The 12,839-nt window shown below is 42.2% G+C and overlaps 1 protein-coding gene across 2 annotated transcripts in view; it reads right to left on the reverse strand.

The window, feature by feature from the left end:
* The window catches only part of LOC106568241 (poly [ADP-ribose] polymerase tankyrase-1), a 153,513-nt gene that overhangs the window by 116,575 nt on the left and 24,099 nt on the right, over positions 1-12,839 (reverse strand). For both annotated transcript variants that reach the window (XM_045692441.1, XM_045692440.1), the window contains exon 3: positions 4,524-4,619. In XM_045692441.1, the coding sequence (XP_045548397.1) occupies positions 4,524-4,619 (96 nt within the window). The remainder of the gene's footprint in view (positions 1-4,523; positions 4,620-12,839) is intronic.

Here is a 12,839-nt window from a genome sequence, read left to right on the forward strand (position 1 = left end):
CATCTCATTTTGTGCCGTACACCCTCTTTCCACCGGGGGTAGCCCTTCTCTCCCAGATTACAATCATGCTTAACCATATACACTTGTAAGAAAACTTCATGATTTGTCTAAATTAATATAAATTATTGCTAATATTAAACTAATATTTCATGACTAGGGTGCCAATTGCAATGTGATTATCAATAACACAAACAATGAATCAATCAATAATGAATTGCTTAAAATTTGACACAAACCTTCAAACAGGTATGGGATGAGACATTACATAAACTCTTTATGTTGTTTTAGTTACATTTAAAGTTGATTAGATGGACAAATCAAGTGAAAAAACCTGTTTCCTCACACAACATATTTCCCCCTTTCACGATCACTTCGTAGCCTTCGCTCCCCACCCGCCATTTTTAAAAAGGCCCGGCGAAGCTCCATCACTTACGTAAATCCTGCAGAAACAGGCAGCGTGGAGGTCTTCTCTTTGATTTTGTTGAAAAGGGAAGAAATTGTGCTTTACAGTGGTATCATATTACAGTTGACCTGGAAGTATTACATTTTTTTGCGCTAAAATAAGGTCAGTTGTACGGACCAAGGCGATGTACAAAAGTGAGTGAGTTTACATTAGTACTACTAAGCACATTTTTCTCTTAACTTTTATTATTCAAATACCTCCATAGCGTCAAAAATAAGGCAAATACGATGATATTTTGGCCATATCGCCCAGCCCCAACACGCAAACACACAAGGTTTAATAAGCCGACTTCACACATGAATCAATAAGCTGAAGTTGCGGTCACTGTCATATTCACCAACAAATGGCAAATAGAAAACAAAGTGGGTTGCTCTTCTTGCATGCTACACTCTAGATTACTAAACGGTTTCAGTAGTAGTCCTTGCTACTCTCGCTATGTCATGGTGTTGAATACTGTTATCAAATCAATTCACATCTGCCTCACATACCAAAATGCCCAACAGATATCAACCTCTACCTGATTGTTGTTTACAAGGTGGGTGGAAAGCTTCCTAGGACCGTTCTCTGTTCTCAGCTCTGTATTTCTCTCCTTCATTTATTTACCAGCCAGGGAATATGATGTAACCCCATGTAAACAGAAAGAGCATGAAAGAACAGAAACAGAATGGAACAGCCTAATTATGGATGAGTCTGACTGTTGCTGAACGCTGAGAGAATAAGAGAGTGTGAGAGACAGTGAGTGAGAGAGCAAGAGAGTGCGCATGAGAGGGCCCATGAGAGGGCCCACGAGAAAATGCGAGAGAGAGAGAGAGAGAGAGAGCGCGAGAGAGAGCGAGAGAGAGAACGCGAGCGAGAGCGCGAGAGCGAGAGAGCGAGAGAACGCAACTGCGAGAGAACGCGCGAGAGAGAGAGAGAACGTTCTCTCTCTCGCGCGCGCTTTCTCTCTCTCGCGCGCGCGCTCTCTCTCGCGCGCGCGTTCTCTCTCTCGCGCGCGCGTTCTCTCTCTCTCTCGCGCGTTCTCTCTCTCTCTCTCTCGCGTTTCTCTCTCTCTCTCTCTCTCTCTCTCTCTCTCTCTCTCTCTCTCTCTCTCTCGCTTCTCTCTCTCTCTCGCGTTCTCTCTCTCTCTCTCGCGTTCTCTCTCTCTCTCTCGCGTTCTCTCTCTCTCTCTCGCGTTCTCTCTCTCTCTCTCTCGCGTTCTCTCTCTCTCTCTCTCGCGTTCTCTCTCTCTCTCGCGCTTCTCTCTCTCTCTCGCTGCGTTCTCTCTCTCTCTCGCTGCGTTCTCTCTCTCTCTCTCGCTGCGTTCTCTCTCTCTCTCGCTGCGTTCTCTCTCTCTCTCGCGCGTTCTCTCTCTCTCGCGTTCTCTCTCTCTCTCTGCTCGCTCTCTCTCTCTCTCTCGCGTTCTCTCTCTCGCTGCGTTCTCTCTCTCTCGCCGCGTTCTCTCTCTCTCTCTCTCGCGCGTTCTCTCTCTCTCTCTCGCGTTCTCTCTCTCTCTCTCGCGCGTTCTCTCTCTCTCTCTCGCGCGTTCTCTCTCTCTCTCGCGTGCGTTCTCTCTCTCTCTCGCTGCGTTCTCTCTCTCTCGCGCGTTCTCTCTCTCGCTGCGTTCTCTCTCTCTCTCTGCGTTCTCTCTCTCTCTCGCGTTCTCTCTCTCTCTCGCTGCGTTCTCTCTCTCTCTCTCGCGTTTCTCTCTCTCTCTCGCGCGCGTTCTCTCTCTCTCGCTGCGCGTTCTCTCTCTCTCGCGCTGCGTTTCTCTCTCTCTCGCGCCGTTCTCTCTCTCTCTCGCTCGCGTTCTCTCTCTCTCTCGCGCGTTTCTCTCTCTCTCTCTCGCTGCGTTCTCTCTCTCTCTCTGCGCGTTTCTCTCTCTCTCTCTCTCTCTCTGCTGCGTTCTCTCTCTCTCGCTGCGTTCTCTCTCTCTCTGCTGCTTCTCTCTCTCTCTTTCTCTCTCTCTCGCTGCGTTCTCTCTCTCTCTCTCTCGCGCGTTCTCTCTCTCTCTCTCTCGCTGCTTCTCTCTCTCTCTCTCTCTCGCTCTCTCTCTCTCTCTCTCTCTCGCTGCTTCTCTCTCTCTCTCTCTCTCGCGTTTCTCTCTCTCTCGCCGTTCTCTCTCTCTCTCGCGTTTTCTCTCTCTCTCGCGCGTTCTCTCTCTCTCTCTCGCGTTCTCTCTCTCGCGCTTCTCTCTCTCTCGCGTTTTCTCTCTCTCTCTCGCTGCTTCTCTCTCTCTCTCTCGCGTTCTCTCTCTCTCTCTCTCTCTCTCGCGTTTCTCTCTCTCTCTCTCGCTGCTTCTCTCTCTCTCTCTCGCTGCGTTTCTCTCTCTCTCTCTCTCTCTGCTTCTCTCTCTCTCTCTCTCTCTCTGCGTTCTCTCTCTCTCTCGCTTCTCTCTCTCTCTCTCTCTCTCGTTCTCTCTCTCTCTCTCGTTTCTCTCTCTCTCTCTCTCTCTCTCTCTCGTTCTCTCTCTCTCTCTCTCTCGTTTCTCTCTCTCTCTCTCGTTCTCTCTCTCTCTCTCACTGTTCTCTCTCTCTCTCTCACGTTCTCTCTCTCTCTCTCTCACGTTCTCTCTCTCTCTCTCACGTTCTCTCTCTCTCTCTCACGTTCTCTCTCTCTCTCTCACGTTCTCTCTCTCTCTCTCACGTTCTCTCTCTCTCTCTCACGTTCTCTCTCTCTCTCACGTTCTCTCTCTCTCTCTCACGTTCTCTCTCTCTCTCACGTTCTCTCTCTCTCTCACGTTCTCTCTCTCTCTCACGTTCTCTCTCTCTCTCTCACGTTCTCTCTCTCTCTCTCACGTTCTCTCTCTCTCTCTCACGTTCTCTCTCTCTCTCTCACGTTCTCTCTCTCTCTCTCTCCGTTCTCTCTCTCTCTCTCACGTTCTCTCTCTCTCTCTCACTTTCTCTCTCTCTCTCTCACGTTCTCTCTCTCTCTCTCACGTTCTCTCTCTCTCCTCACGTTCTCTCTCTCTCTCTCACGTTCTCTCTCTCTCTCTCACGTTCTCTCTCTCTCTCACGTTCTCTCTCTCTCTCACGTTCTCTCTCTCTCTCACGTTCTCTCTCTCTCTCACGTTCTCTCTCTCTCACGTTCTCTCTCACGTTCTCTCTCTCTCTCGTGAGAGAGAGCGAGCGCGCGAGAGAGAGCGAGAGAGAACGTGAGAGAGAGAGAACGCGAGAGTGAGAGAACGCGAGAGTGAGAGAACGCGAGAGTGAGCCAGAGCGCGCGAGAGAGAGAGAGCGAGAGCGAGAGAGCGAGAGAGCGCGAGCGAGAGCGAGAGAGCGAGAGAGCGCGCGAGAGCGAGAGAGCGCGCGAGAGAGATTGAGAGAGCGAGAGCGCGCGAGAGAGTGAGCGAGGGCCACCGCATCACACAACCAACTCTCATACACAATCAACAGATAACTCCATGAAACATTTAAAGATGGATGAGGCAGAGAAATAAAAGGGTGAAGACACAGCTGATCTCTGGGAGTAGAGAGGTAGACGTAGAGGTATGTAGGAAGAGAAAGCAAGAGAGGTAGAGAGTGCTAGAGGAGGTAGAAATACGAGTGTGCCATCACAGCAGCAAGATTTGTGACCTGTTGCCACAAGAAAAGGGCAACCAGTGAAGAACAAACAACATTGTAAATACAACCCATATTTATGTTTATTTTTTTCCCCTTTTGTACTTTAACCATTTGCACATTGTTACAGCACGGTATATATACATAATATGACATTTGAAATGTCTTTATTCTTTTGGGACTTCTGTGAGTGTAATGTTTCCTGTTCATTTTTACTGTTTATTTAACTTTTGTTTATTATCTACTTCACTTGCTTTGGCAATGTAAACTTGCCAAAAAATGTTTCCCATGCCAATAAAACCCCTTGAATTGAATTGAGAGCATGAGGTAGAAAAAACACTAGGTATGTAGGTAGAATGGTATGTAGGTGAGAGTGGTAGTGTTAGCGAGAGGTCGAGAGAGGAATTGAGAAAGATTACAGTGGAGGTGGCGAGAGAGAAAAGAGGGCAATAGAGGTAAACAGAGAGATAGAGGGAGAGAGGTAAACAGATGAAAAGAGGTAAAGTAAGCAGCTTATCACTTACCGGTGAGTACAGCCTTGGCGGATGGGTCGGCCAGGTCCAGGGCACTCTTGCCGTCAGTGTTGCGTATGTTGGGGTCAGCTCCGTGCTGGAGCAGCACTGTGCAGGGGAAACACAGACAGTAGCTGAGCTCAGGCAGGGACAGACACAGACCACGGCTGCTGCTAACACCAGCATTAGCGCTACTGCCACTGCTGCCCGCAAGCACTCTCTGGCCCCGCGGCATGCTGCAGACATAAACATACATGGCACACCAGCGGTGTGTCTTGAGAACGGAGGACCAGAGCGGCAGCAGGCAGCAAGAGCAGAAAAAAAACAACAGCCCAAACGGAACACTGCGGAGGAGGGGAAAAAGACAGATTATAAAAACAGGCAGGACGACTCGGCAGGACGACACGGCACGACCATGTGACTCCAGAACAGGTATGAGAGCAGAATATCAAAGCCTGCCTGCCTTTCTCTCTCTCCATCTTTCCCGAGGAGGGAGGATGAGAGAAAATAAAAAGAGAAGTGGAGAAAAAGGCCATGCTTCCCTGGGTGAAGCGTTTTAATCTCCCCAGTTGAGTGATTGTCTGAGGGGAACAAACAGCAGAGCACAGCTATCAGTCGTAAGGAAACCAAACGCTCAGCTCTATCTATCTATCAAATTATTTTGTCACATGCACCGAAAACACCATGAAAAGCTTACTTACAAGCCCTTAACCAACAAAGCAGTTGAAGAAATAGAGTTAAGAAAAACATATATCATTTCTCCACCTTTTTAAGGGGTGGAACAGCTTAATATTGCAGAAAGATTGTTGCTTCCATCAATGTAATTGTCTGCATCATTTCCAATCCCCCATATCTTTTTTTGGTAAATATATATATCCATATACATACACGTGCATACATATACACATATTCATACACATACCTATATACAATTGAATTCGGAAGTTTACATACACTTGGGTTGGAGTCATCAAAACTCGTTTTTCAACGACTCCACAAATGTTTTGTTAACAAACTATCGTTTTGGCAAGTCGGTTAGAACATCTACTTTGTGCATGACAAGTAATTTTTCCAACAGTTGTTTACAGACAGATTATTTCACTTATAATTCACTGTATCACAATTCCAGTGGGTCAGAAGTTTACATACACTAAGTTGACTGTGCCTTTAAACAGCTTGGAAAATTCCCGAAAAGTATGTCATGGCTTTAGAAGCTTCTGATAGGCTAATTGACATCATTTGAGTCATTTGGAGGTGTACCTTTGGATGTATTTCAATGCCTACCTTCAAACTCAGTGCCTCTTTGCTTGACATCATGGGAAAATAAAAATAAATCAGCCAAGAACTATGTAGAACTCCACAAGTCTGGTTCATCCTTGGGAGCAATTTCCAAACGCCTGAAGGTACCACGTTCATCTGTACAAACAATAGTACGCAAGAATAAACACCATGGGACCACGCAGCCGTCATACCGCTCAGGAAGGAGACGCGTTCTGTCTCCTAGAGATGAACGTACTTTGGTGCGAAAAGTGGAAATCAATCCCAGGACAACAGCAAAGGATCTTGTGAAGACGCTGAAAGAAACGGGTACAAAAGTATCTATATCCACAGTAAAACGAGTCCTATATCGACATAACCTGAAAGGCCGCTCAGCAAGGAAGAAGCCACTGCTCTAAAACTGCCATATAAAAAGCCCGACTACGGTTTGCAACTGCACATGGGGACAAAAACCGTACTTTTTGGAGAAATGCCCTCTGGTCTGATGAAACAAAAATAGAACTGTTTGGCCATATTGACCATTGTTATGTTTGGAGGAAAAAGGGGGAGGCTTGCAAGCCGAAGAACACCATCCCAACCGTGAAGTACGGGGCTGGCAGCATCATGTTGTGGGGGTGCTTCGCTGCAGGAAGGACTGGTGCACTTCACAAAATAGATGGCGTCATGAGGATGGAAAATTATGTGGATATATTGAAGCAACATCTCAAGACATCAGTCATGAAGTCAAAGCTTGGTCGCAAATGGGTCTTCCAAATGGACAATGACCCCGAGCATACTTCCAAAGTTGTGGCAAAATGGCTTAAGGACAACAAAGTCAAGATATTGGAGTGGCCATCACAAAGCCCTGACCTCAATCCTATAGAAAATTTGTGGGCAGAACTGAAAAAGCGTGTGCGAGCAAGGAGGCCCACAAACCTACAGTTGAAGCAAGGAGGCCTACAAACTCAGTTACACCAGCTCTGTCAGGAGGAATGGGCCAAAATTCACCCAACTTATTGTGGGAAGCTTGTGGAAGTCTACCCAAAACATTTGACCCAAGTTAAACAATTTAAAGGCAATGCTACCAAATACTAATTGAGTGTATGTAAACTTCTGACCCACTTGGAATATAATGAAAGAAATAAAAGCTGAAATAAATCATTCTCTCTACTATTATTCTGACATTTCACATTCTTAAAATAAACTGGTGATCCTAACTGACCTAAGAAAGGGAATTTTTTACTAGGATTAAATGTCAGGAATTGTGAAAAACTGAGTTTAACTGTATTTGGCTAAGGTGTATGTAAACTTCCGACTTCAACTGTAGATATACTTTTTTTATAATATACCTTCATTATTCCCCGCAAACCCTACCACCCTTCCCCCAATTGGAGTAAACTAATAAAAAATAACACTAAGGCTTCTACCTTCAGTTTATACATCTTATACACATTTTACAGACACAATCTATTTTACAATAGTTATATTTTGTTTGTTTTTAGTCCTTCCTCTATTTCTGATGTACATCCAGTTTAATTTCTACTTGTAACTGTGCTATTTCACAAAATTTCTGAATCTATATACATTTTACAGACCCCGTATGTTTTACATTGGTTATCTTATTAGTCCCACCCTTCAGCTCCATTCAACCCCTCCCATCTATCTCTTAACACCATCCATTTTGGATTTCTATTTGCCATATATTTTTCAACTGTGCTGTGATGCTTGACAAAAGTACTGAATCTTTCTAATCTCATAGCTTCTACAGATTGTAAATTAAAAATAAACATTTTTGCTAAAATAATTAGTATATTATTGACTGATTGACTATGGCTTTTCAAATCACTCAGTATTGCTATCTGCAGCGTTAGTTCTAGGCAAATGTTGCAACTCTTCAGCCATTCCTGGAACTGTGACCAAAAACGAGCTACATATGGACAATACCAAAATAAATGATCTAATGACTCTGCCTCCTCACAGAAAAATCTACAGAGCTGGGTAGATTGTATCCCCCATATATATAACATCTATTGGTTGCAAGAATTTTGTATAGTAATTTAAATTGAAAAATTCGAAGTTTTGAATCTGGCGTTGTTTTGCGTATCAATTCATAAACCATGTGCCATGGACTGGGTACATCGCAAATCTCTTCCCAACTATTTAGCAAATTATATGGAACAGCTGTTAGTTTTTTGGTCCTTAAATGAAATTGGTATATGTTTTTATTCATCACACTTTTCTTTAACATTTATGTTCTTTAATACAGGGCCGACATACTTTTTTCCCCTTCTACTTGCCTCTTCCATTTTTGTGGAAATGCTGCAATTAGCTGGTTGTAATTTTGGGTAGAGCAGACATTTCCATATGTCTGTGTTAGCTGCATGTGTGACACAACTCCACCAGTCCTATTTATGATATCATTCACAAAAATTATACCTTTTTTAAACATTTCTTCGAAAAATGTTTTTTTTTTTTATCAATTATTATATTTGAGTTTAACCACAATATTTGTTGTATTATTTGTTCTGTCTTTTCAGGTGGATTAAACTGAAACTGCAACCAACTTTCTAAGGCTTGTTTAAAAAATAACGATATTTTGGAGATTATTTCCTTTTCAAACAACCGGAAGTGAGCAGGTGTAATCTGAATAAACGGAAAAAGGCCATTCTTTAACATAGGACGAGACATTCCTACCAATTTACTAGAAAAACAGTTTGTATTTAAGTATAACTTTTGTATGACTGATGCCTTTAGTGAGAGGTCTAACGCTTTAATATTTAATAATTTCTGGCCTCCGAATTCATATTCGTTATACAAATAGGCCCTTGCCATTCCAAATAAAATGTAATCTTTTTTGTTCATATAATTTAAAAAGCAGGTCACTAGGTGTAGGCAAAACCATAAGCAAATAGGTAAACTGTAATATGACTAAAAAGTTAAATCAGGGTGATTTTTCCACAAATAGACAGGTATTTTCCTTTCCATGGTAGCAAGATCTTATCTATTATTGCTAATTTTCTATAAAAATGTATTGGAGTGAGATCATTTCTTTCTTTTGGGATTTGTATACCGAGTATGTGCACATCTCCGTCAGACAATTTAATTGGTATACTACATGGTCATGTAAAATGTGATTTTTTTTAGTGATCCAATATGTAATATGTGCCTCATAATTTGGTTTTAATCCAGAGAGGATAGCAAAAGTATCTAGATGTTATATGAAGCCGTGGAGAGATTCTAATTGTGGTTTTAAAAGAAAACATTAATCACCTTTGTTTTTAAGCCACCGATTTCTAATCCCTTAATATTATTGTTTGATCTAATTTTAACAGCTAAGATTTCGATGGCAATAATAAATAGATTTGCCGATAGTGGACAACCTTGTTTTACTCATCCAGATAGGTTTTAAACTTTGAGATGTAGCCATTATTTACTATTTTACACCTAGGGTTACTATACATAACTTTAACCCATTTTATAAGATTCCTCAAAATTGAAATAATCTAGGCATTTATATATAAACTCCAGTCATACTTTATCAAAAGCCTTTCCAAAATCAGCTTTGACAACCAGGCCTGGTGTCCCCAATATTTCATTGTATTCTATTGTTTCCAGTACTTGTCTAATATTATCTCCAATGTATCGTCCATGTAAAAAACCTGTCTGATTAGGATGAATAATATCTGAATACTTTTTTAGTTCTATGCGCCAAGCATTTTGCTAGGATTTTTGCATCACAACACTGAAGTGCATGAGGTCTCCAATTTTTTAAATGGACTGGATCTTTATATATACCACTTGGGTCCTGTTTCAGGAATAATGATATCAGACCTTCTTTGCGTGTCTGATAATCTACCATTTATATACAGTGGGGCAAAAAAGTATTTAGTCAGCCACCAATTGTGCAAGTTCTCCCACTTAAAAAGATGAGAGGCCTGTAATTTTCATCATAGGTACACTTCAACTATGACAGACAAAATTAGAAGAAAAAAAATCCAGAAAACCACATTGAAGGATTTTTAATGAATTTATTTGCAAAGCTGAAAACTGTTGTCCCGATTAAAGAAGCAATAAAACTGACCTTCTTTAGACTAATTGAGTATCTGGAGCATCAGCATTTGTGGGTTTGATTACAAGCTCAAAATGGCCAGAAACAAAGAACTTTCTTCTGAAACTCGTCAGTCTATTCTTGTTCTCAGAAATGAAGGCTATTCCATGCAAGAAATTGCCAAGAAACTGAAGGTCTCGTACAATGCTGTGTACTACTCCCGTCACAGAACAGAGCAAACTGGCTCCAACCAGAATAGAAAGGTGTGGGAGGCCCCGGTGCACAACTGAGCAAGAGGACAAGTACACGAGTGTCTAGTTTGAGAAACAGACGCCTCAAGTCCTCAACTGGCAGCTTCATTAAATAGTACCCACAAAACACCAGTCTCAACGTCAACCGTGAAGAGGCGACTCCGGGATGCTGGCCTTCTAGTCAGAGTTCCTCTGTCCAGTGTCTGTGTTCTTTTGTCCATCTTAATTGATTATTTTTATCGGCCAGTTTGAGATATGGCTTTTTCTTTGCAACTCTGCCTAGAAGGCCAGCATCCCGGAGTCGCCTCTTCACTGTTGACGTTGAGACTGGTGTTTTGCGGGTACTATTTAATGAAGCTGCCAGTTGTGGACTTGAGAGGCATCTGTTTCTCTAATGTACTTGTCCTCTTGCTCAGTTGCACACCGGGGCCTCCCACTCCTCTTTCTATTCTGGTTTGAGACAGTTTGCGCTGTTCTGAATAGATTTCTTCCAGCTATAATAGTCATTTCCAACATTAACAATGTCTACACTGTATTTCGGATTAATTTGATGTTATTTTAGAATGGACAAAAAAAGTGCTTTTATTTCAAAAACAAGGACACACACCCCCTGCACTGACACTGCTCTCTGTATTACCAAGGTTTACACGCTGAAGAAAACACACAGAATAGAGGCAGAGAGCAGGAGAGAGGCAGAGAGCAGGAGAGAGTCAGAGAGCAGGAGAGAGTCAGAGAGCAGGAGAGAGGCAGGGAGAGAAAAACATAAAAGGTTAGGTTGAAAACAACTCCTACTCAATCTAAATCAAACCTCAAATAAATAAAATAATAATTCTACACAGCCTAACAGTGTGTGGGTGCTACCTTTCAGAGCCATTTGTCATCATACTTATTCACTGAAGCGAGCAGAGTGGCAGCAGCTTTTCTCAAACATCGCCACTCAGATGATCACTTGGATAAATGGCAGCCCATGTCGGTCTGCCTCCCTCTCCTTCCACATCGGTGACATTACTCACTCACTCATTCCTCAACACAAATGTGATTTAGCTCTGCACCAAATCACATTCTCCTCCACATCCTCTCCTGTCCTATTAGACTGGTAACTAAAGGAGGGGGGAGACACTGAGAAAAAGAAAGCCTTTGAGGAAGAGAGAGCAAATTAAAATCCAATGAAAGGAACCCTCTGTAAAATAGATATATGCTGGGCCATAGCAGCAGTCTCAGTCCTGTAACAGAGATTAATATGCAGGGAAGCCCTCAGACACTGCTGTGTTAGCTGGAGGCAGAGCAGAGATCGAATCAAGGTTTATTGGTCCTGTACAGAGATTTGCAGATGTTATCGCAGGTGTTTCTAGCTCCAACAGTGCAGTAATAATACCTAGAAATCAATACTCACATAGTCCAAAAGAAAAAAAACATTAAGAAATATCAGAATGAGCAATGTCAAAGTCAGGAATATACATGGAATAGGAGGTCGACCAATTATGATTTTTCAACGCCGATACCGATTATTGGAGGACCAGAAAAGGCCGATACTGATTAAAATCGGCCGATTTATTTATTTATATATACACAGTATCTCACAAAAGTGAGTACACCCCTCACATTTTTGTAAATATTTTAGTATATATTTTCATGTGACAACACAGAAGAAATGACACTTTGCTACAATGTAAAGCAGTGAGTGTACAGCTTGTAAACAGTGTAAATTTGCTGTCCCCTCAAAATAAGACAACACACAGCCATTAATGTCTAAACCGCTGGCAACAAAAGTGAGTACACCCCTTAGTGAAAATGTCTAAATTGGGCCCAATTAGCTATTTTCCCTCCCCGGTGTCATGTGACTCATTAGTGTTTTAGGTTGTAGTTATTATCGGACTATTTCTCTCTATACCATTTGTATTTCATATACCTTTGACTATTGGATGTTCTAATAGGTACTTCAGTATCGCCAGCCTAATCTCGGGATTAGTCATAAACAGCGCAATGCTTGAATCACAGAAGAGCTGCTGGCAAATGCAGGAAAGTGCTGCTCTATCAAATCATAGACTTAATTATATTATAATAACACAGAAATACGAGCCTTAGGTCATTAATATGGTCAAATCCGGAAACTATCATTTCGAAAACAAAATGTTTATTCTTTCAGTGAAATTCGGAACCGTTCCGTATTTTATCTAACGGGTGGCATCCATAAGTCTAAATATTGCTGTTACATTGCACAACCTTCAATGCTATGTCATAATTATGTAAAATTCTGGCAAATTAGTTCGCAACGAGCCAGGTGGCTCAATTTGTTGCATATACCCTGACTCTGCGTGCAATGAACACAAGATAAGTGACAATTTCCCTGGTTAATATTGCCTGCTAACATAAATTTATTTTAACTAAATATACAGGTTTTAAAAAATGTATACTTCTGTGTATTGATTTTAAGAAAGGCATTGATGTTTATGGTTAGGTACATTCGTGCAACAATTGTGCTTTTTTCGCAAATGCGCTTTTGTTAAATTATCCACGGTTTGCCAAAGTTGGCTGTCTTTGTTAGGAAGAAATGGTCTTCACACAGTTCGCAATGAGCCAGGCGGCCCAAAGTGCTGCATATACCCTGACTCTATTGCACAGAAAGCAAGAGAAGTGACACAATTTCCCTAGTTAAAAGAAATTCATGTTAGCAGGCAATATTAACCTCTTGGGTAGGGGGCAGTATTTTCACGGCCGGATGAAAAACGTACCCAAATTAAACGGCCTACTACTCGGGCCCAGGAACTAGAA

The sequence above is a fragment of the Salmo salar genome, chromosome ssa13 (genome assembly GCF_905237065.1).
Source record: "Salmo salar chromosome ssa13, Ssal_v3.1, whole genome shotgun sequence".
In the NCBI taxonomy this organism is placed as follows: Eukaryota; Metazoa; Chordata; class Actinopteri; order Salmoniformes; family Salmonidae; genus Salmo; species Salmo salar.